General features: G+C 41.9%; 2 protein-coding genes across 7 annotated transcripts; both read left to right on the top strand.

The window, feature by feature from the left end:
* Positions 1-824: 824 nt before the first annotated feature.
* On the top strand, positions 825-17,191 carry kcnj10a (potassium inwardly rectifying channel subfamily J member 10a). The gene is made up of 6 exons (XM_084344042.1): positions 825-1,630; positions 8,839-9,231; positions 10,361-10,572; positions 10,882-11,013; positions 11,333-11,510; positions 14,747-17,191. The coding sequence occupies exons 2-6, from the start codon at positions 8,847-8,849 to the stop codon at positions 15,154-15,156; spliced, it is 1,317 nt and encodes a 438-aa protein (XP_084200168.1). The 5' UTR covers positions 825-1,630; positions 8,839-8,846; the 3' UTR covers positions 15,157-17,191.
* Positions 17,192-19,310: 2,119 nt separating this feature from the next.
* Positions 19,311-24,217, top strand: LOC311251112 (uncharacterized protein). Of its 6 annotated transcripts, none has more exons than XM_084343415.1 (6): positions 19,311-19,438; positions 20,686-20,740; positions 21,888-22,172; positions 22,886-23,140; positions 23,297-23,442; positions 23,577-24,217. In XM_084343415.1, the coding sequence occupies exons 2-6, from the start codon at positions 20,725-20,727 to the stop codon at positions 23,928-23,930; spliced, it is 1,056 nt and encodes a 351-aa protein (XP_084199541.1). In that variant the 5' UTR covers positions 19,311-19,438; positions 20,686-20,724; the 3' UTR covers positions 23,931-24,217. The 6 variants fall into 6 exon arrangements, with proteins under 6 accessions (XP_084199541.1, XP_084199543.1, XP_084199544.1 ...); XM_084343417.1 differs by lacking the exon at positions 19,311-19,438 and adding an exon at positions 19,454-19,474; XM_084343418.1 differs by lacking the exon at positions 19,311-19,438 and adding an exon at positions 19,482-20,222.
* Positions 24,218-24,851: the final 634 nt, after the last annotated feature.

The raw sequence follows: 24,851 nt of genomic DNA, 5'->3' as shown, positions 1-24,851 counted from the left end.
CCTTTCCACTTTCTTTGGAATAAGAAACTCCTATAGAGACATAGAATAACTCTATAGGGAGATAGATCACATTATAAAGATGATGACTTTTACATGTTATATAGACAACGCTGTAGAAAAATATCCAGGAAAATGAAGAATGACGATTTATATAGCTGACATAGAAACATATATCACTAATGAAGCATAACGATAACTTCGATATGAAAAACGAAACACTCTGGGCGCCCGTTCGCTCAGTTGCGTCCCATGTGCGGAGGCATCGTTCTTGCTGCAGCGGCCCGGGATACGAGTCCCACCTCTGGCCCTGTGCTGCATGTCACACCTCCGCCCAACTTCTCTCATCCTGTTTCCTGTCACCTCTGAGCTGTTTCAATAGCACGCATACGGTGATTGTTTGCGAGTTCATCTGGTTGCCTTTTCACAAGTACCCGAGTAGTTAATGGTAATTTATTTGCCAGAAAAAGAAACAAAATACACAGTGAACAAGGTGAAAGATAGCATTTTCTTTTTCAAATTATCTGAAAATCTGATATCGTGACAAAGGTACAATATTCCCTATTAGAGAGAAATACTCGAGTAAAGTTCAAGAAAAGTATTGCCCCTGATTACTTTCCGCCGGTGTTTTCGTTACATCAGGGGTGAAAGTAAGAGCACATCCCACATCCCATAACGTTTGTTACTTTGCTGAATTAATTCATCCCGTGCTGTCCATTCACAGCAGGACCATGTGTCCTCGTCCCCCTCCCTGCAGGCGGACATGGCACGGCCTCACAGAGATGCGCCGACATTATCCATTCACCGCGCGCTGGCCAACGCAAAACTACGAGGAGCCAAGTGCACAAGAAAGGAACCCTGTTTTTCTTCCCCGTCTTTGATTTGTAAATACCTCCGCGGCAGTGCAACAACTTCCAGGCTTGTATCTTATAACCATCAAACATTTACATGCGAAAGTTGACAAAGGCTGCAACAGCGGAGGAGGCCTCGCAACAAAGAGGCCCATTTATAGCGTACAGTCGGGGAGAGACACGCAGAGGGAGGGTAGGAGGAGAAGCTGGGAGGAGAGTTGAATTAATGAATTAAAAATGTCGTGAAACAGCGGCAGTCTGAATACTTTTGGGTTTATATAGGGAGGCGTGCAGGGGGGGGTCCTGGAGGAGTGGACAGCACAGGCTTCTTTAACTTCTCTCTGCCCGAGCGCACACACAGGACTCCCTCTCAGCTTCACATGCAAGCAGAAGAGCGAACTGTGCTCATCTGATTACATAATGACCCAGTAACAGTGAGCCAGAACCGGTACTGCCAGTGCCAGTGTGCTGGGAGACACCGACTGACCGCGGGTTAGACCTCACCCAGGCCTCTCTCCTGACGCCTTTTTTCATGCTCTGTTTTTTTTTTATAAGAAGAATATAAGATGACAACGACGTAGAGGGACCGCAAAGAGAAAAACAATGCGATGTCAAAGTTCTTGAGCTGTCAGCAAGTGCGCGTTGAGCGTCCTCTTCTTTTCTTCAACCTGCCTTTGTCACTATCTGTCTTTTTCACATGTCTGCAGCACGGTGAAGTTGACTAAATCGTCACGTTTCCAAGCTGTGGTCAAAGTGAACTTCTGTTTCAAGTCGACAGAAAGGTAAGCAACTCAAAAACACTTTTTAAATCACTGGAGACTTGAAGGATTTTTGATTCAAATGTGAATATAATCTGACAGCTTATTTGATTTATGTGCAGGCAAAGTGTTTGTGTAATTACTTTATTATTTACTTACCTACTCACTTACTGTATAACTCTATTATGGTCATCTTTGGCCAATTTCAATGTGATAAAATACTCAAAGTCTGTCTTACTGCACTTTTTTGCTACTTTCCTACAATACCGCATTCTAACATCCCAATATTCACTTGTTCTTGGCTTTGTGCTTATGATATGTAGTAGGTCCTTTATAAGGATTGTAATTTGAGGAATAAACAGGTGCTCTGTCTCGCTGCATGTGTTGTGTTTACAGTGCGGATAGATATTTGTTAGATTATAAGTGTGTAACAACAGAGAAAGTTGCAAAATGAAATCTGTGCCACTGCGTCTGACTGAATAAAATACTTCAACATCTAATACTGTACTGGATGGAGTAAAGTTTTCTACTTAGAGATCATTTAAAAACAAGTTAAGATAACTTAACTCTCAACATCCTGCACCTGTCCTGAGTGGTTACCTATAAATAGTAGTAATGGTTTGTCTAATAATACAAACATAACTGAATAAACAAGCTGTTCTCTGAGGAAAACAAGGTCTCCAGAACACTGTTTGAAGCTAGAAAGGTGGCAGGGTCCGCCACATATAAACAAAGTGAAACAGTATGAAATTGCGTTGTCCTTTAAGGTCAGTTTGTTTATTCAGTTTATTCAGTCATGAAAACAAAGAGAGTTTGTTTGTTTAGCTTGTTTAGGCATAAAAAAAATCAGCAAATGAAAATCTCCTCCCCAAAACTACAGAGTGCACCTTTAATGTAAGACACAATCACCTAGAAAGTAGCATTTAAGTGAGATATAGGACAATTTTCACTTGTTGCATTGGCAGATTTTGCCGGTGTACAAGAAGGTGTGAGTTAAATATTTAGATGCAAAACAGAGGAACAAACATGCAGCTATGCATGAAGAAGCTCAACAATACAGGTTGTAGGACAGCACTCAGAGTAGCGGAAGATATCGAAGGACTTGTATATAACACACCGGAAACAGGTGGGATGGTGGTGAGGAAACCAGTCCTCATCAGCACCACAACAGCAGCAGGCAGTCAGATTTACAGTCAGGGAGGCGGACATTTGGCTACAACACACTCGGAGGAAGATGGTAAAAGTCAGTCCTAAATTACAGCCTATAGTGGCCAAGCGCCATTGTTTGATTTAGGTCAATGTCGTAACTCTTCTGTTTCTAATTCTGGGCCGAGGAAGTGGAGGCGAGCGGTTTGGGGAAGTGTTACACTGAAGTTGCAGTGGCTGCAACCCCAATTCCAAAACTGCTGTGTAGAGCATGAAATGATGATGCTTTATGACATGTAAACAATAGGTAAACAGTACAAGAGACAATATATTCACTGTTTGAGCTCATCGACTTCATAGATTTTTGTAAACGTATGCTTATTCTGAACCTGATGGGAGCAACAGGTTATGAACAAGTTGTGTCAGGAGCAGCAAAACACCTGTTTGGATCATTCCACAGGTAAACAGGTTAATTGGTAACAGGTGATAGTATCATGATTGGGCATGAAAAGGTTACAGGATGAGACCTGGTTCACCACTTTTTGAAAGACGCGATAAAGGGTGTGTAAAGGATATCACTACATGACAGACACACAACTCATGTCAACCAGAGTCCATATGTAGTTAAGGCAACTAACCCTAACCCTGCAGTAACGTCTCTGAAAAGAAAAAAACAAAAGGTATTAGTACATTTCAAACAATGATGTTGTGAGTCAATTATCCAGCCTGTCCAATAAGTAGAACAATGGATTGAATTTGTTTGTAAAAGCTTTCTCAATCAAAAAATATCGCTTCTGAAAATATCAAATGAGCACAAAGTCACAAAGTCTTCAATTTGATTCTTGAGTCGAGTCTCAAGTCAGTTATTTTCCGTCTCGTCCATCGAAATAGTGACTTGAGTCGATTTGAGTCACGAGGATGTGGGGCACAGTGATTTTTGTTTCGTTACAGTTGGTTTGCAAATGATTGCATTCTGTTTTTATTTGACACGACCTCCCGAATTTACTGTACCACTAACGTTTGATGTAAATATTTTGATGATAAAGCACTCAAGACTCCTGAAGGTGTCAAAAAACACTAGATGCCAACAGCTGATGGGGTAAATGTTAAAGCTCTTAATGCATATCATGAGGGATTAATTAGTAAATCACTGTTTATAAGCATGTTTGAATCTAAAGGTGTCAGCATGCTTGCATCCTTTGTTTGATGTGTCATCAACCACATCCGAAGGCAGAGGTGATTACAGCTTTCCACAGCCACACTCAGACGCAATGGAAGAAATCTGCTGTCATGGAGAGATGTGATGATCATACAAATGGGGATAACGGCGCGCAGTTTTTAAACACTTCTCTGATGCAAACATGAAGTTGTTTGTCCGCTTTTTAGTCTGTTCTCGACCCCGCGCTTCTAAGTTTGACGCTGTAAATACCCTTTAGTATCACTTCTTGAAGAGCCCCTCTTGTGCTGTAGTATAAAGCGTCAGAAATGTCTGAGTTGAGGGGTTAGTTGGGTTCATTGAATGGGTCAAGTAGTTAACATACGTAAATGACATAACTTGCAGATTTTACATGAGCTCCATCTCTTACGTAATTTTTTTTTCTAAACCTAACCTAGTTTTTCAGCCTAACGCTAATCAAACATCACCATTTGACAAGCTTAACAACAGCCCGAAAACTCAACTCAACTCAATATAATGACTAATATGAGCTTTATTTTGAAAGTCTACTTTGACATTGCACATTACATATAACTAGAGGCTAGAGGGGCAGGTAGAGCATCAAAGATTGAAGCTTTCAGGAGTAGGAACGTTGGCTGAACTGAGGCGGCTGTAGCTGTGTCGTCAAATAATCAAAAGGTTGCTGGTTCGAATCCCCCTCCTGCATGTCATAGCGTCCTTGAGAAAGATGACTGAGCACCCAATTGCTCCTGGTGAGCAGGTGGCACCTCTGCCGTCAGATGCTGTTTGATGACCATTCAACAATCATCTTGTTGAAGCATACTGACACCTTAACTTCTAACTATATTATAATGTAATCAATGCAGCAATGACTTTCCTCCTAAATGTAATCGCTTATGTAAAACACAGTTGTTCACTTTTCGTGTTGAAAAGTTAGTCTTTGTATTTCTTAAACGTGGACGTGTGTTACTAACTTTCAGAAATATACGGTCAGCTGTCTGATCCGATCAGGACCACGACTTATTTTTTATATACGTTAGCCAGCAGTAGTGAGACAAGGAGGCGAAAAGGAGGCTAAAGAAGAGGCTCTCTCTTAATGGATTTGTCTGAAATCGTCCGCTGTATGCATAAAGAGACACTGACACAACAGCAGCTCATTTGTATGTCGATGTGCGGTGCTTAGTTTGGCTCCGGTAAGTTTGGGGTTTTAGCGACTTGTGTTGGCTGAGCAAGATGCCTTCTTGGCACGGCCTGTGTTGATGTTTAGACAGTCCTTTCAGTCCGGTGCGGGGCTGCTGTGGTGTGGACAGTGGTCACAGCCATTCAAGTCGTGCTGCATTGAGTCTTTTCAGTGCAGTGTACTGGCTGCTGGGGCTTCTTTATGGCTGTGGACACTGGACAGGGGCACTATGTGGAAGGGATTACTCTCTCCTCTGGAATACTAATGACCGTCTTTTGTCACAGATCTATTTCCTCCACCTTCGCTCCACATACCCCTTCCTCTCGCTCCTTCATCACCCGTTTCTCAACCTCTTCCTCTTTCACTCCTTTTGTCACCCGAAACCAATTATTCTCTCTCTTCTGCCCCCTTCACAATGTCAAGCGCTGCATACTCACACACGATCAAACGCACACACACACACACACACACACTACGCATACAAACACACACTTTGACGCTCCGTACCGCTCTCCTCTCCCCGTCTAAGTTGCTCCCTATTTCACTCACTCGCTCACCCAGTCGTATTTTTCAATGGTGGCTTTTGTCCCTTTCATCTCCTCGAAAACAAAGGATTCTTGTGCACTACAGGACAGAGGGAAGGAGCGGGATGGAGAGCCGGGCGGAGAGGAAGAGATCCTAACCTTGAGTGTGGTCGCCAAACGAGTGGGAAAAGTCATTTCACAAGAGAGGGAAATAAATCAGTGTTACTGTCAGCGAGGCTGATCCACCACTACTGTTTTGGCTCTAATGTAACTTCTTTGTCCATTTCACAAGACTGCTTACTGTCGTTACTCCTAAAGGATAAGAGCAGTGATATTCTGTGTTTTTGCACGGGATGACATGTTTATAACGACAAACCTCGGCACAATCCCACATATCGATCCTCCTGACAGAAATATTAACATTTGCACCAAATCTGTATTAATACGCACCTGAAAATAGTGCCAGCAAATGAGTATTTGATTTGTTTTAAAATCTGCATTAACCAATATTTTTTTTACATAAACGGTGGATTAAATGACAATGTGTAATAAGACACAAGCGTTTTAGACTAAAACGGAGCTAAAAGGAGAATAAATATTGGATTGTGGTGGCCAGAAACATGAATAAAAAGATGCTAATGTGTCTGCTGGATAGCTAAATAGGCCACAAGTTTGCTACAACAACTTTATAAATCGATAATATGTCAATATTGTTTTGACATCTTGCTGTGCTGCCCCTCAGTGGCCAAAAATCTCATTTGATACTAAACAATCCTCAGTTGGAACAAATAGACTTTGGCCAGAGACAGGATTGGGAAGTTGGAAAGCATTTAGAGCTGAATAATAAGAAAAATATAGAATAACAACCGCCTTGACCTGTAAAAAGCGAGCGAATAAATCAACATACGTGCATCGCTCAGCTGCTACATGTCATGTGTAAGCTCCTCGCTTTGCAAACCAAACATTCCTTTGCACAATAAATGGTATTGTTTTGCGTTCGAACTGTTCAAAAGGTCTATACGTCCGATACACGAGTGTGTGTTTACTGTATGTGTAGGCAGGAGCTCCGCAGGGTTCAGAGTTCAGCTGGAGATGGACACGGCCAATCACATGGGCCTCCTCTTGACCACGCCTCCCTCCCCTCTCTCCCCCTCCATATCTTAGTATTCAGAGCACAGACATCAACACAGATCTCTATTCATTCACTCAGTGTGAGCTCCAGCGTGGAGAGAGAGAGGAGAGAGAGAAGGGTCAGAAAGGACAGGAAAGGACAGAGCGTATCAGATCGTCTTGGTTCTTGGGCTTTTGTTTGTGTTGTCGTGTTTTTTGGTTTTGTTGTGTTCGCTCCGGAAAGCAGAGGCAGTTTGAGACAAAAGGGCCATTTAGTAAACAGCGAGTGAGATCGAGGGAGAAGGAAAGAAAAAGGATGCGGAGAAAGAGAAACTGCAGCCCAGATGAGGGTAAAAAAACTCGACAGAGTGGACAGGGAACGACTCAGACAGTGACAATAAGTGTCCGTGGCACTCGAGGGTGGGCTGGCGTCTCATTATGTCAATATACTCCTGACCCTTTGAGACCCTCAGACACTTGGACACTGATCCATCTCATCCCATTATTATCTGACACGCATTCACTCGGCACGTGTTAAATGACAAGAAGCACTTAGCTCGAGTGAATGACCTCATTCAAGTCAGCCACAACATGTTTGATTAATAACAGGGCTGCAACTATTGATTGTTGTCATCATTAGTTAGTTACAAGTTCAACCGCACCATGTTGAGCCGATCTACATGCAGAATCGACGCTCTCTGAAGTAGTAAAAGCTTTTAAATAACTTAGCAACAGGGGACTTTTATTGTGAAGAATTTATAGGAAATTAAACTAGTTAATCATCAAATGTGCTGAGCTTTGTTAGCAGCGGTTCTTCGATGGTACTGCGGGGAGGAAGAGCCTTTACAGCTGATCCTTGGACGACTCAAGACAAACGCATTTGCTCATACAAATACTGGGTTATTGTGCCGAGTCAAACTGAGATAAGCTGGGCCAGCACGTGTATGTAAAAACCCCATATGTGTCGTAGTCTGGTTAGGTTTAGGCACCAAAACTACTCGGTTAGGTTTAGGAAAACATCACGGTTTGGGTAAATATAAGTCGTTTCAAAAAAGTCAGCCTTGACTTACAGTTACACACGAGATCCTGAGTGAAAGTCAAGTGTTTTCAGTAGCATCCCCGATCCAAAGAAGGCTTTCCACAAGATTTAGAAACCTATTGTGCCTTCAAAGACCATCGGCCACTGATGCCGGGTGATAAGGCCTTGCTTGCAATCGGCGTTGCAGTTCATCCCAAAGGTGTTGGATGTAGCTGAGGTCAGAGCTCATGTTTTTTCCACACTAAACCAGGAAAATCATTTCTTTATGACCCTTGCTTTGCGCACATATGACTCTATGTGGTACCAAGAGTACACAAAAGTCAACAAACAGGAGTGCTCACTGGCTTTTCTCTAGAGTTTCCTACAGCTGACAACTTGTGAAAAAGTAGATCTAACAGAATGCACATCTGCATGTCACATCTGGTGCTAACGCCACATAATTGAGGTCTCTATTCAAGAAAAGACAGGCATTGAAGGGTTGAGTACAGAAACAGCTTTCAGCAAATTAAAAGAGGGTGGTCCAGTAGAACATCCTTGACTCAAATTTAAAGACATCATTTTCTTAATCTTCCTCATGTGGAGTAACAGTCGCCAGTGTCTCCTCATCTCGATTCAGTAGCCGCCTTGTGCAACCGACACGTGAATGTGCCTGCACGTTCAAGCTTTTAATGTGAAAGAGCAGCTGTGCCTTCATGCTGAAAGGAGGCTTTTATTTTGACAAAGCCAGCTGCCTCCAGTGAAAGGGGGAAAAGGGGCTTAAATGGACCACCGTGGACAGCCACAACACTGTCCAGTTGAAAAAATGTGCCTCTAATCCCCTTCTTCCTCTTCTTCTTCTTCTTCTTCTTCTTCTTCTTCTCCTCCAAAATGTTCCACTCTGTCATTTTTCTCATTCATGCGGTGATGAAATGTTCTCTCTTTTATGTTTTTCACACATCCTGCACCTTTTCATATGGACTCACCTGCTGTTCACTTGATGTTACTGTCCAGACAACCCACTCTTCTTCTTCTCCTTACCTCCTGTTGTCTCCTCTTTCTGTCTCCGACCCCCTGTAGCACCAGCCATGACCTCAGCCACTCCACCCTCCTCTGAGGGCTCCTCCCCTCAGAAAGTATGCCACTCCCAGACGCAGACCGATATCACCAAGCCCCTGCTGGGCTCCACTGGGGGGGCTGGAGGTGCTGGTGCAGGTGGAGGGGGAGCGGGAGCTGGAGGGCCCAATGCTCTGCGTCGGAGGCGCCGCGTCCTCTCCAAAGACGGACGGAGCAATGTACGCATCGAGCACGTAAGCGGACGAGGGGCGCTGTACCTCCGTGACCTCTGGACGACGTTCCTGGACATGCAATGGCGCTACAAGTTCTTCCTGTTCTCTGCCACCTTTGCTGGGACCTGGTTCGTGTTTGGGGTGCTTTGGTACCTGGTGGCAATGGTGCATGGAGATCTGCTGGGTAAGAAGGAGGAAGCGTGGATGCACTGTAAAACCTGACAAAAATCAACTTTAAAAACTTTAAAAAATCAAGAAAAGTAGACTTATAATTTTAAGTTGTTAAAACCTTTTAGCTCATACAACTTGTGTTTATATGGTCTACTTTACTTGGTAATTCTGAGGTGATTGGTTTCCTTTTTTTTTTTAAAGTAAAGTCACTTTACAGTGCAATGTCAGAGGAGAAAAGCAGGAAACCCTCTTGCCCTCATCATCATCCAAACATCGACGTCATGTTTTCACAATAAGAAAATTAATAAATTAGATCAGAGATCCTCATGAAATGCCCCAGCAGCAGCAGTAATATTGATTTCACATGGTAAACAAAGATGATGATGGTAAAACATTAGCATGTTAGCATGGCCATTGTGAGCTTGTAAGCATGCGGATGTAAGCATTTAGCCCAGAGCTCTATTCAAGTGCAGCCTTGCAGAGCTGCCAGCATGGCTGTAGACTCTTCTGCTGAACAACCTTTAAAAGTACGTGAGACGCCTTGTAATGACAATCTGCTCTTTCAAGGACAACTGTTGACCAAAAAGAGGAAAACTAATACAGAAGGAAAGATATGACTAACTGGTATTGATCATAAATCAGCCATCCCACAGATATATATAGTCATTTAAAAGTCTTTATATTGTTGTTTTAACCACATACATAAACAATTCAGAGTAATAAAACACCTTTATAACTGTTAGATAACCCAGATGTTGCTGAAGGCCTGGAGGCCATGAACCAAATTGTTTCTCTTGGATTTTGTAAGTTTTCCACGAGCTGAAGAAAATATTTTATGCCGTGAACAGATTATAATTGAGTTAGCAAAGATCTTTGAGGGTCCAAGCTGAAATCATGCAATGACAAAAAAAAGAAAAGAAAAAAAGCCTTTACCCATGTCTGCTGGCTTTTGAACACCATGACGTACAAGCACTTTTTTGTGAATGACTACACAATGAAGACACACAGGAATACTAATTCTCACCGCACAAAGAGCATGAGAAAGACCTGGCAGGACACTGAGAGAGGGAACAAAATGTTCCTTGGTAATTTGTTTACATCCTCGGACCGAAGATCTGCTTTTCTTCCCCTCCGTTCTCCAGAGTTCGACCCCCCCTCCAACCATACCCCATGTGTGATGGAGGTGAAGACCCTGACGGGAGCCTTCCTCTTCTCTCTCGAGTCTCAGACCACAATTGGCTACGGCTTCCGGTGCATCACCGAGGAGTGTCCTGCCGCCATTGTCCTGCTCATCTTTCAGCTGGTCATCACCATGGTGATGGAGATCTTCATCACGGGAACCTTCCTCGCTAAGGTACCAGTGGGGGGAACTTCTACAATCCGACAGATAGAGGCTCATTAATGGAAAAATTTGGATTAAAGTGGGGATGCACGATCTCTAATGTGGTTATAAGAAAATGTCTTGGAGTCTGCCAAGCTCCAAATATGGGCATGTTTTCCATCCGGCGGAAACTATGTCGAGTCCTGCTGTGATTTGGTTTATCTCCTTAAATCTATTGATGCTTCTCTCCTTTACTGTTGGAGTTTGACATACTTGGAGGGACTTTGTGGTGCATTCAGGTGCACATCTTAAACTTTGAGACATGTTTTCCTCCTCTCGTAGGTCGCTCGTCCCAAGAAGAGAGGCGAGACGGTGAAGTTTAGTCAACACGCGGTCGTGTCAAATCACGAGGGTCGGCCCTGCCTCATGATCCGAGTGGCCAACATGCGCAAAAGCCTGCTGTTAGGTTGCCAGGTACTGTATGCATTCATTTCTGTATCATTTCAAGTATAAGCAAGCACTGTAGTCTGCTGGAAAATGTGTTTGTGTTATGAGTCACATCCTGTTGATCAAACCCTTTCAAGCTCTTTGAATGCTCGCTCAACTGTAATGATCTACCCGGTGAGAAATACAGTCAATGACACATTCAGTGACTGAGCATCAGTCAATAGTCGTCTCAGTCGACTTTAATGAAGACACCGGCCATTGCAGGTATTAAACCTGAGGCCTTTTGGTTACAGGATGCCTTCTGCAACCTCTTGGCTGCATTTACTGACTCCATCTTGGCTCCCAGGTGACGGGGAAGTTGCTTCAGACGTCCCTGACGAAGGAGGGCGAGACGGTGCGGCTGGACCAGCGCAATGTGCCTTTCCAGGTGGACACGTCCAGCGACAGCCCCTTCCTCATCATCCCCCTGACTTTCTACCACATCATTGACGAAAACAGCCCCCTCAGGGCCTGGGCGGCGAAAGGTAGATCACGGCTCTCGTGAAACAGTCAGTGTCTTGATTTGAAATCACAGCTTGGGAACAACTGTACGCACATTGTTGGAATAACTGTGTTTGTACATGTAGGTGTGTTGGTATTTACGGTCATGTGCTGCACAGTTGGGCTGGTTTGGCACTGGAGGAGAGGGTTTCTCTGGCTGGAATGTGTGTGAGAGAGATGGCCAGAGACACCCCTCATTAGAGCACAATGCCGTACAGTCCGGGGTGCTGACACGAAGCCCGCACAGATCCACTTACAGCAGCACAGAGCTCTCAGCACTGAAAGCCTCAAAGGACTTGTGATCGCTGTGTTATTTATACTCATCTACTGTAGACGGCTTCTTTCATTTCTTTCCATGGTCTCACGTGACATGATTTTTTGATTTGTTATTATCTTTTCCTTTCCTTTCCTTACACATAACACCGACCATAGTACTACAGCACATAGTTATACAGTAATCCCTTTCTAAGTACCAACTGTAACAGTTGCCAAGTTCTGTTGCCGGCTTCCTGGTGTTGCTTCATCTCCAGGAAACGATACCTTAAAGCACTCATACATAGAACTAGAAAGAGACTGCAGATCTGTGTCAGTGTGTGTGCAAGGGAGTTATCTGCTATCTGATGTCATTGTGTTGGTGTTGTTTCTCGAACATCATAATTAATGTTGCTCCTTGACCTTCATTTCAATTTATGACGACAAAGTGCGACAAAATCCACTTCTGGTGCAAACTTTCACGGCTGAATGGGTTACGTATAGGCAGCAGGCCACTAGTCTCGTCTGCTCTGTGCGTGTTTCTGTCACAATGCTTAAGCCAATACACAGATTTGATTGGCTTATTAGCGTCGTCTGAGTGATTAACAATGCATGCCTTTGGTCTGTGAGTTTCCTCGGACGCTTCAGCTGTAAAGAGTAGAAAATCTGGGCCGGTTAAAACACAAAATCTGGGACATTACAAAACACTATTGGTCAGTTGTAGCGATGGTTCTGAAGCAACATTAACTATCGTGGTCCAGAAAAAAACACCAATATTATCAGATCGTGCTGGTATTTACATCCAAAGACATGATTTATACCACCTAAGAACTGATGACTGTCTTGGATGAGTTGTGAAACACCTTTTAGTTACAAAAAAAATTAAAAAAAGGTTAAAAAGTGTGTGGTAGCCTGTGTGGCAGTCTGGTGTGATCTGGGATAACACCTCCTTGTAATTCTGTACAGGATAATTACATCTAGCTCATGGATGGATGGATGGTTGACTGCTTGGATGGGACATTTTAAATAGTTGGACATACATGATAATACTCACGGCTGAGCACACTTCTGTGCATACTGAGTCTTTGAATAGAGGTTTCGAGCTCCCTGCAAAGCTGTCTTTATGTTCTCAACATGTACTAAATGAATGGGACCTTCAGTTGGGAACAGCTCTGATAGGAACATTGACTGGTTTCTAGTGCAACAGTGTGTGAATCTTGTCGACATTGTGTGATATGAGTCACTGAATCAGGAGGGCAGGACACTGTGGAGATGGTCTACAGAAGAGGGAGCTGAGCTGAAACCACTGAGCTTGAATACGATATATATGTACCACTGTAGCCCGCAAACTCTCTGTGCACACTGTGAGAAACACCATGGATGACTCATTCAGAGGCTTTATTTTCTATTGAACTGAACTCGAAACCGATTACAAAGAAAATGCTTGTTGGTTGCGGAAGGTGGGAGGTGAGAAACAGGTTTATAAATGTTTCACAGGAACAGGTGATGGCAGAGACTGAAACAACCGGAGAGTTAGTGGTTAGAGGTTTGTGGCAGACAAGAAAGGTCTCCAATTATTAGTCATCCTGACAATTTCGTTTTATGTTATCATGCTAACTTTAGCCAGTTAGCATAAAACATGACGTATGTAAGACGGCTGGTTGAAATGTCATCAGGATTGCACATATGTGGTCAACCACAGTACTTGACAATTGAGATTTTGACCTGATGGTGGTGCTACATGAAAATTAGGTGGATGAATGTAGATGAGGCCTTTGCACCGCCCATTGTAGGCCGATATCGAGAATCCCTCAACCAAGTTGGTTGCAGTGTGTACAAGCGGTTGCGAAACGTGGTGTTTTTTTCCCTGGTGTGAGCGTTACTGGGTCTGGGTTAGGGTAAGGACTGTTTAGACAGATGACAGAGTCTGCATTCTGAGTGAGGCCTGTTGATGCAGGTGTGTGCTTGTTTCAGTGCATGTGTCCTTTGTGTGGTTGTGGTGCTAATGAATGAATGAAAGTATATTCTGCATGTGTTTTAAAAATATATATATACAACATCGATGTTGCAGCTTTACTGTGAGTATTCGCATTTCAGACATGAGTTCCTGAAGTGTTTGTATGTGTGTGTTTTGTGTGTGAGAGCTGTGTTCTTGGAGGCTGTGTGTAAGTGGGGAGTTTTTATGTTTTGGAAATTTCAGGATGTGTGTGTGTGTTTTTGTGCATCTTGCCTTACACACATGAATCCCTTACTGAATGAGTCGATCTGTGACCTGGACATGCATGCTTTTAAATCCTCTGCGATTGGACGGCTAAAATAAAGTGCAGGCTGAATACAACAATTCAAACTCAAAGACAACACGACTCGTCGCTACAGGTGCAGTCGCTTTAGCTTGGAAAAGCACCTTTTGGACAGTGCATTCGGGCCATCATGTGTCATCATCATGAGAAGAGGAGCGTCCGCCAGGCACACTGTACCATTGGAAAACAATGGTTTTGCTGGCAGTGTGTTTCTAGTGATGTGTCTTGCATGATTGGTTCCACTCATTTGAGCTTATTTTAGGTCACTGTTGTGGTTTTCTGCCCAACTGAGGTCTCATCAGCCGTTTCCAACTGTACCAGCCAGCTGTCTAAACGGAAAGGCTCTAAAAACCTACTGTACTCTATCTTTCCATCATTGATCAGCAAATACAGCATCTAGCTGGTAAACACAGTGGAGAATATTGTAGCTAAATAGCCAGATAAATCCTTCAGTCGAGTGAATATTGGACTTGAATTTGTCAGGCTGCAATCAAATAACTCAAAATGAATAAGAATGTTGTTATATGTTGGCTACATGCTTAATTAAGCTCATACATGTGTTTTCAGCTTATTATGCTGCCCCCAAGTGGCCGGTTTTTAAGTCCTCTACTTTGAGGTTGTTGTTTTCTTGGTTTTCTATTTAACCTAAAGTCTCCTCTGTCCTCCAGGCGGTGGCTGGACAGACCCGGAGCTGGCTGACTTTGAGCTGCTGGTGATCATGAGCGCCACGGTCGAGCCGACCTCTGCCACCTGCCAGGTCCGAACATCCTACCTTCCAGATGAGATCCTGTGGGGCTACGAGTTTCCCCCCGTCGTCTCCCTGTCTCCCTCAGGAAAATATGTGGCCGATTTCGCCTTCTTTGACAAAGTGGCCAAAACCAAAACCCCACCCCTCTTCAAGCAGTCCCTGCCACCGAGCCCGCCATCACAGGCATCGCGTTACCACGGTGGCAAGGAGGATGGGAAGGATCCAGAGAAGATGCGACTGGAAGAGACCTACAGGGGGGAAGAGAAGGGGCGAGAAAGGGGGCGCGTCAGAGATAGCAGCCCACTGAGTGTGCGTATTAGTAATGTGTGAGGGAAGACAAAGAGACAGGAAGTGGTTTTGGAAAGTTGATGTGAAACTGAGATATGGTAAAGCTGCTCAACAGTCACTCATGTAAAACATCTCCCTCACTTGTACATGAAACACTCACAATATGCATATATGTACTGTGGAAAGTGGAACACCTTGGCCCCTTAACCACACGCAGACACACTGCCAAGATGCTACTGTAACCACAAGTCTACAGAGGACACACTGAAGATAACTGTGCCTGCAACCAACCTCGAACAGAGCAAGTTACAAACTCAACATGTACAAATGTACAGCACCAAATCAAGTCATCCATTTTCTATACTTATATTCATTTGTATTTTTTGGAAAGGACTTGGTTTAACAACTGGAGGATACTCAACACTGCAAAAATCTCCGTCAAAAGCATCCGTCAGGTAATTTCCAGTATACCTAATTCAGTCAAGGGTGCCAGAAATAACTCCACCTGTTTCCAGTAGAAATCAACACGCGTGAAGTATTTTCGATAAACGAGTGTCTCGTGCAGGTGTGTCAAAATAAATTGAAAATGAAATATCATGTTTCATAATACACAACTGTTAATAACTCAGTTTCTTTCCATACTCACTTTGTCTTCAGAAACTTTGATTTCAGAAAATAGAAAATGCTGATATCTATTGGAAACAGGTTAAAATATTGTCACCATACTTTCCCCCCTATTTTATGAAAGTAAGAACCCAGTTACAGGCTAAATAACTTGACGAGAGGATTTTTGCGGTGTACTTGAAGGTCTGACGTGTTAATCACTGAATCAGAGTACTGTTTTTTTTTTCCTTTTTTAATTAATAAAATACCTGCAACAGGTGGCGAAAATACTGGAACCATATTATTTTTTTAACAAAGGATTTTAAAGGAATGTATCATATTTTATGTACCCAGTAGTTTCTAACAACCTCGTTACGTGCTGCACCTGAAAATATTGTGGTGTCTGATATGAATGTTTTTTTCTCGTTTACTGGGGTAAATATCTTTAGTAATATTACTAAAAGCACTTTAACTTGAAGGAAAAGTGGCATTTCACACACACGGGGAATAACTGAACTAACTTTAATGCACTGTAATACATGATTAAATCTTGTAGTTATGTTTGGGGCTTTTGATGCTTGAAAATGGGTAATTTTGTGAGTGTGATAATACTGTTTGTATGAACTTTTTTGTGAACTGCCTTAAATTTCATGTACAGTATGTTTGTGTGTGTGTCAATGTACCTCTGTACAGTGTATAAACATATTTTTCCTACATTCTTCATTTCTATATATACTGACATTTGACACACATTTTAAATATACCATATTAATTGTTCTTAATGCACAATGTTATATCTGTAAAGTACAGACCACTCAACTTTATATTGCTGTAATTTCTTTTTTTTATATGGTGGTAATGAAGGTACCTGTGGATTCTGCCAATGTGTGTTTAATCACCTGCCTGTTTGTATTAGATAAGTACATATATTTGGCTAAATCTTTTACTCTTGATAGAAATGGCGACAGACGCATCAAAATAAAATCAAATTATGGTACATGTTCAAAGGGACGAGTTAAGCTCCTTAATGTTGATGTTGAAAAAAATACAACATTTGAATTTTAAGTAAATTAATCAGGAATACATCAAAGATCAAGATATATATTTATATATATATAAAGATAGAGATAGATTGAACCTTTTTCTTTATTTTAAGGCTTTTTTGTTTGAATGGCCACCAAAGCATGCTATTAAAAATTTAATATATGATATACCTGAAGATTTGTTATAAATTTGTGATCTTGATAATAACTTTGAGATGAAGTGCCACTGTTCGAATCAAATCTTTATCTGCTCCAGACGAGCCCTTTGAGAGCGTTCAATGTGTTTCAGTTTCACTGTCTGGTGAGTGGTTCTGCTTTTTTATACTGTACAGCCTACTTTATAGTGATCATGATACTCAAAGCTCATCGGCCTAACTTTTTAAGTAAGCACTTTTTAAGTGGCTCTTTTAATAAATGAATTATTTACAACATGTTTGCCTGTGTTTCCATTACATGAAATGATTCCTGTTTTAATTGCTTCCACAGGTGAATATACAATATGAAAGATTCAAGGCCTAAAGAAGCCTGCTAAAATTTTTTAAATCATTGTCACACTTAATATGACTTAGGTCTTATGGAGTATTTTATATTATTGTGCTTTAAATTGCAATAATTTCATTGAAAGGAGCAGTACCTATAATTTCCATATTAACACTATATTGGTGTCTTTTTATCCAGTGTTAACCAAGCTAGCCATAGCCTTAAAATGCCAGTTTAAAGTCACAGTAGCTAGCATTTAGCTAATAACAGTAGCTTAATGTTAGCTGAATGCTAAGTGAGCCACTGGCCTACGAGCTAAAAAGTACTACAGTTGCATTGCACGGATAAGCTGTTTACTGAAGTTAGTGCACTAACCAGTTAGCCCCAGCCCATCCTGTCTCGATTGTCCGATAGCTTCCTGTAGTTTCAACTCCTGGGCTGTCCGAGCCATGAGCTATTTTGCTAACGGTAGATAGCTCCAGCGGGGTCATCCCTATGTTCCCACAGCCCAATGTTCCCACATTTCTAAGAATTCATGGTTAGGGAAGGGGAAGAGGCTTTTAGGGTTAGGGTTAGAGAAAGGGAAGGGTTAGGTTTAGGGAAGTGGAAGTGGTGGGAACATAGGGCTGTGGGAACATAGGCACGCTCCTGCTCCAGCTAGCAAAGAGCAACCTCTTAAAGTTTTGTAGCCATGTTTCGAATTCAGGCCATATTGTACAAATAACACCTTCAATGCTAACATGTGCATAGGTACATTCCTGTAAATTAATAAATGGATTGATTTTCTTATTTTATTTTAAATACAGTTAAAGGTATAATATGGAGAATGAGCAGAACACCGCCATCTAGTGTCTCGAGGTCGTAGTCGCAACAACAAAAAATAATTCCAGCAGTCGGGTTGCCAGGTTCGTGATTGGTGAAACGCAGTCATGTGACAGAGCCTGTGTTGGAAGTGTCTCCATCAAAACATAAACAAATGGAGTAAATGTAGCTCGTTACTACCCACCTCTGCAGCCAGAACAGAGCAACATTCATTTACAAGTTTAATACGCGGATCGGACCGGGTCGGGTCTTTACTCTGACACCAATGAAGCAGCTTGGAAACTGTTTAAACGGGCGATCGTGGGATGCAATGAAGGAGTTTAACGGCTTCAAAACGCACGCCGAAATGGCTACGTTTCTCCTCGACCGGTAAGCTAACTTTAATGTTTACTTAGCTGTAACGGCTAACGCTAACGGTAACTGTCAGTCAAACTGCTCTGCAATATGGTGCGATTTGCCGGAGGGGATGAGTTCAAACGGGCTCGAACAGACCCGGCCCAGTAGCCTACAGGAGACCGGAGTCTGTTCGAGCCTGTTTGACTGACAGTTTGATTGACAGTTACCGTTAGCGTTAGCCGTTAGCGTTAGCCGTTACAGCTAAGTAAACATGAAAGTTAGCTTACCGGTCGAGGAGAAACGTAGCCATTTCGGCGTGCGTTTTGAAGCCGTTAAACTCCTTCATTGCAGTCCATTGACTCCATGCTTGGCCTACCTATGTTGACCCTCGACTTTGCCCTTCTCTGGTCACTCAGCTGCTGAGATAAATAACGCTGTCTTCTCTGAGGCTCCCAAACAGCTGCATTAGCAAACTCCATCTCACCCAGTGCCAGCCTACAGTAGCTGCGGCGGAGCAACTGGCAACCCGCAATTTACAGCCACTATTGGCTGGTAAAATGTAAACAGAACGTGACAGAAAGTCATTGTCGAGCCCGTCAAAAATGTTAAAAATATTAATTTAGACTAAAAAAAAAATTTTTATGGAAAAGCAATACTTTCATTCTGTACCCCTCAAAACGCCCCGTGGATGTATTATTTTTAAAAAAATATTGCTTTTAATAAAAATTCTACATATTCAACCTTTAAGTAGAATAGTCAAGAGATGATTTTATAAAACCTATTTTCACATAAAATGAGAGACTCAAATAATAATCCAGTTAAAATCATTATTGTTGAATATATGGCTATAAATAAGAAACACAGATCACACCTTTAATTTGAACCGTTGGTTTATAACGGTCACTATCACGGTCAGTGACTGACAGCTGCTGTGACCTACATTAGGTGAAGGGGCGGGCTTTACGAACGAGGACGCGAAAATGGCGGCTCCCGGAGGTCGGAGGGTGTTCAAGAAACGCAGCAAAAAATAACAGCAGCAGGTAGGGATGACAACATACGCTTTTTTCGGACCTGAGGTGAGTAGTTTCGCTTGTGGTTAGCGCTTGGTGTCTGTATTGTACCGAAGTCTGCGAGTAAGCAAGTGAAAATGTGTAGCTGTTAGCCTTCAAGCTAGCGGGAGTTACGATGCTAACTGCTTAGCTTAGGCTAAACGTAGGCTGCCAGTTAGCCTGCCTGCTTTGAGTTAGCTAGCTTCTGTGGCTACTAAGCCATGTAATAAGTGATGGACTCGTGTGTGGATATAATGCCAGGTAGAGGTGGAGGCGACAGGTAAAGCTTCAAGGGTCCTCTGAAGAAGTGCTAAATGAAGTCATCACCTAATTTGCATGATTAGCCATGTGCATGTACTTGTAATGGACGCTGTAGGAGAGAGGAATAACGTCGTGGGAGAGACAACGTGAGTAAAAAACACCTTTTAATATGGAAGAAATGTAAGAATAACATAAGAAAACTTTATATTTACATCCTGACTGTAAGCCAGGGCGGGATCAGCCGTCTTGCTTTGCGCATGCGCGTTTCATTCGCAGTCTGGACGCGGAGAGGTGAACGTCTCCTGCTCAGACTGCAGCTTGGAGGGACCCGCTGCTCGTTGGGAAGAGTAACGATACGTGCTTTCACGTCAGAGTCTCCTAAAGTCTGCAATAACGCCAGAAAGAGTCGCTAGATTAGTCGCTAAGTTTGCAACACGGAGATTTCAGCCTCTGCTGCTGTCTGCAACGCCCATTTCCTCCTCATAAGCTCTCTCTGGGGTCGAAATATAACCAAGTAAACTCATTTCTTTCTCTTTCCTTGGTTGCATACGTGCCCACTTCATGTGTAACTTGGCTAAGTGCAGTGCTGTGTTTTTTTATAGGTAGGTATTTTCATGAGCTGTCAAATCCAATGTTACTTCCTGGTTGAGGTCTGCAGTCAGCACTCACCGGTGTCTTTACTTATGAAACGGCACTATTTAAAGTTGTCTTCACCATATCGTTATCTGCTCATATGATAGTAGTGTTCAGTCGCCTCATGTAATGTGCATCAGTGTGTGTTTTGTAACATCACGGTTCTCATGTCAGAAAAAACATGCATTTTAAAGTAATTTGCTTTTTCTTTTAGATGTTTTTGTATTAGTGCCAGTGTCCAGTACTTTGGCAACTCCCCATGATAGTACATGAACATGTTATGCAAAATTCACCAGTCATCCCCATTTAATTATAACCATGGTACTTTTTTTTTTCTCTTTTAGGTCTGGCTGTAGTTTCCATGATTTCAAAATCCCCCGGTGATGATGTCCTCTGCAGGTAATTTCTGACTCATAATATCACACATGGCTAATTCCCTTACAGTAAATTGTAGGTTTGGAAATGACAATTTGAACTTTGGAATATGTCTTTAGATGCAAAACAAATGTCCCTGCCTGTCTGAGTGCAAGGCTGACAATGAGCAGCTGTGCAAACCTGCTCTGTTTCCTGCATCAGCCACAAGAAACCCCCACAGTCACGTTGTTTGTTATTCACAGCACATTTCAAAAACCCAACTCAAACCCACAGGTAACCGATAGGCTTACAACAACCCGTGTTCACATATAAACACTTTCACAAACAGAGAGAAGGAATGATTAAAACAAATGAGTAAAATCTCAACTTCTGCTGTTACAGTATAAGAGTGGCGATACAATTGCAGGAGAAAGACTGTGCTCAAGTAATAATCTCTCCAAAATCGGCTACGCCAGCCATTTAACAAAGACACTAAACATCAGAGAAGTAATGCATGGGAGCATTTTGGTTTTGTGCTCATAAGTCTAAAAGTAGACACAAAGTCTGGTTTATCTGATGCATTGTCTCTAAAATGAGGTGAACAAGGGACATAACGACGTCAGTTTGGGGATTTGGAGCCTGTGGGGGTTTCACTCAAATGAATTTAAACAAATTACGTGTTAGCTTTGTTTCAGTGGAACCTGATTTTTTTTTTTTTTTTTTTTTTTTTAGAAAGTCACAGCTGCACTGTCTGCCATTTCCTGCCCTGTTGATTACAATATCTTGCATCTGCTCTCATTGCATTGCTATATTCATAGGTTGCCGCAACCATCAAATACATGTACTTAGTTTCCTGTCAACAAGTTCAGATTCAGTTACATTACATGCAAAAATTTGCGCGGATTGACAATGCTCCTTCTTCTGAGTTGTTGGATTATTGCGGGTAAGATGAACACGCATTGTATTGTCATTTGCATGTTTTTATGAATTTCCAGAACCAGTTAATCAGTTTTTGTAACTATTTATATTACGCTTCATACGTTTAGTCGGCAGAGCTCAAAACTGATTTGATTGTTTTAGTTTACATCCATGTTTATGACATGTCAAAGGATACTTGTAGTCACATTATTGCTGATGTAACATGTAATATGTTGTAATGTATCTTCCTTAAAATGGATCTTATTCCTACCAGGCATTACAGCAGAGGACTCACCAACGAGGCACTACCGCCTGAAAAACAGCTCATTTTGTCTACGATTTGGGAATTCATCGCAAGATGTTATGTGGACTTTTAATGAGCACATTATTGTTTTATATCAAAAAGTCACAACCAACACAGACAGAGTGGAATATAATCCGAGTGACATATCCTTGTGTATCAAAAACGTCAATGAGACGGACAGTGGCATCTACAAAATAACATTTGTCAGTGGTCAAATGAAGCAACTAACGGTGATCCACATGCTAACAGTTGAAGGTAAGTTCTATGTAGTTCTTTGTCTTTAGTTGGCATTTTTGTCTTCTTGCCCTGTAGATTTAATTTTTAAATTTTTAAAAGATTGCTATGGGTTTCCTAGCAATACAGAGTTTCTTTACCTTCCAGTGTTTATCTAAAGACCATTTTTAAGGTTGCTGACATGAACATATGACCTGTAATTAAGCTAACCTCACCCTTTTTAAATGGATATACTTTTTTCATTGTGACTTCAACCACGTTCTACAGTCCAGTAAAGTAAAGGTCACATAAAAATCTAAGTAAAGTGGTAGTCCCTATTCATATTCATGTTCATATTAGTATTTCATGTTATTCTCCTCTTGTTTCAGCTCTTTCATGATGTCAGTTTTAAGAGTTTGATGTTTTTAAATGTTTGATAAAAAATAAGGCTCTGACCCAGCTGTAAGCACACCTAAACTTGGTGTGCTTACAGCTGGCTGCTAACAGGCTTTATAGGCTGCACTACGCATAAAAAAAACAAACAAACCCAATGCAGTTATACATGCAGACATAGTGGAGACAAATGCGCACTTCATGTTATGAATTATGTGCACTTGTATTGAACAGGAAGCTAGGTACAATATACCTGAGGCCTTTGAAATGTTTTGTTGATGCTGTGATTCGAACTAGTTGCCACTAGAGGGTGCTAAATTATCAAATGCCTTTAATCTAAATGATCTGCTTGGGTGTTGCAGACAGTGTTCCCAGACCTGTGATCTGGATGTCACCAATGCACTCGAACCTGTCTGCTGGACTCTGCAACATCACAGTCAACTGCTCCGTCCAGGATAATTGGATGTGGTCTGTCTGTGATGAAGACAGTTGCAGACCATATCAGAGATCATTCGGGAACATTAACATCACCATTACTCCTCAGGACAGATCTATTGTCTGCAGTGTCAACAACCATGTTAGCTCAAGCAATGCTTCTGAAAGCACACAGGCAGCATGTAAGTATAGTGTGATGTTTTTAAGCAGAACTTAAATTCCAAAATTATAATTTATGTTTATTTCTGTACTTCTGTTCATTTTTGGCCATGACGTAATCATTTTAAAAATCCAGTTGTGGTTATTGTCTGCTAAAATGTTTCTTCATTTCTTTGCAGGCTTTGATAAATATAGTCCTAAACCAGAAGAGACACCACAACCATCCTTGTGGAAAGTAATAGTTTTTATAGTGTGTATGTGTGTCTTTGCATGTATTGTCTTTTTGGCTATAGTGTACTTTTCAACAGGATATAAACGCCATCAGGTAAGCCAATGTTGATAAGTAATATTCAATTCAACTTTGTGATATTATTTTGAGAATGTAAAGTTGAATTTGATGGTGGGAGGTGTACTCCTTTTTAAAGTAATTGAATACATATTTTGCTGCATTTTTTCCAGGCACAGACATCTCCTGTTCTGCTAATTGCAAACGAGGCAGTGGAGGCACAGCCACAACCTGTAGCCAGAGTCTCTTCCTCGTCTTCCAGTGGCGCTGAGGCCTCTTATGAAAATGTAGATGCCGGACAGACCATCAGCCCAACAGAGCGTAGTCAGACCGTGGATACTGTCTACAGCTATTTACAAGCGCCGAATGCGACTGCCTCTGGTGCCAACAGTGACAGCATGGCTGTCCGAGCAGGATCAGCTTCACGGTCTGTTCCACTGGATGAGGCAAGGCAGCCTGCGCAAATTGACACAGTGTACAGTGTGTTGCAAAAGCCAAAAAATCTGAAGTCACAGCACAACCAATAGTTCAAACAAGAAGCAAAAGAGGTGAACAGGACAAGTGACAGAAGCCTGTTGCAAAGTGAGCATGCTGATACGGACATTCAGGCAATGTTTACTGTAAACTGGAGGACACATGCTTACAGATTATGCAGTTGTTGTTGTGTGTGTTTTGTTGTTGTATTTGTATTCTTGCAAGAGAGATAGTGAGCCTTGTGCAGATTATCAGATCTAATATTTTGCATCTTTCTAATTATCAACCGGTGTATTATTTTTTTTTTGTTTGCAGATAAAATAAATTCATTAAAAATGCACTTCTTTGGCTGTGATACAGTATGTGATCTGCAAAGTAAAACTAGAAACTAAAATATCAAATTTAAGGGAAGTGAAAAGTACAAAATGTGCCGAAAGCCAGGAGCAACACTTGTAAAGAGTCGATGTAGTCTGCCACAGTTGTTCTTAGCAATGCTGGGAAATTGGAGACATATACATTGACTGAATGATGTGACTCGACGGTGGCTCTCATGCCTGTGGGAAAAAGAAAACCGGTTGTTAAAAGGTTCACAGGTTGAACCGACTTTGAACCAGCACTAGCACCAGACCAGAACCAGCACTTGGTTCAGTTTGGTAGAAAAGGGGCATCAGTGTGTCAGTGGCAACGGTAAGCTACAGACTACCAGCTGAAAAATTTGAGTTTATACTTTATCACAAATAATTTCTATCAAATTGTATTTTCATAAGTTAAATATACAGAAGAGGATTCCTACAGTCATTGGTCAACATGTGTTCAAATGGTAAACTTTGTGTATAGAGCTGGAAGAGGAGACACAGTATTGCACTCCCTGCAGTGAATCTGTTTTCCCACACGTTTTATTATTTGATTGACTCATTAACAACTTTTTTATCCATATCTAGCCGACAAGTCAGTCTTCAACATAATATCTATTT

The sequence above is a fragment of the Pagrus pagrus genome, assembly GCF_965226575.1.
Source record: "Pagrus pagrus genome assembly, chromosome: 22".
In the NCBI taxonomy this organism is placed as follows: Eukaryota; Metazoa; Chordata; class Actinopteri; order Spariformes; family Sparidae; genus Pagrus; species Pagrus pagrus.
The sequence above is the reverse complement of the archived record's forward strand: the minus strand, read 5'-3'. Positions and strand labels throughout refer to the sequence as shown.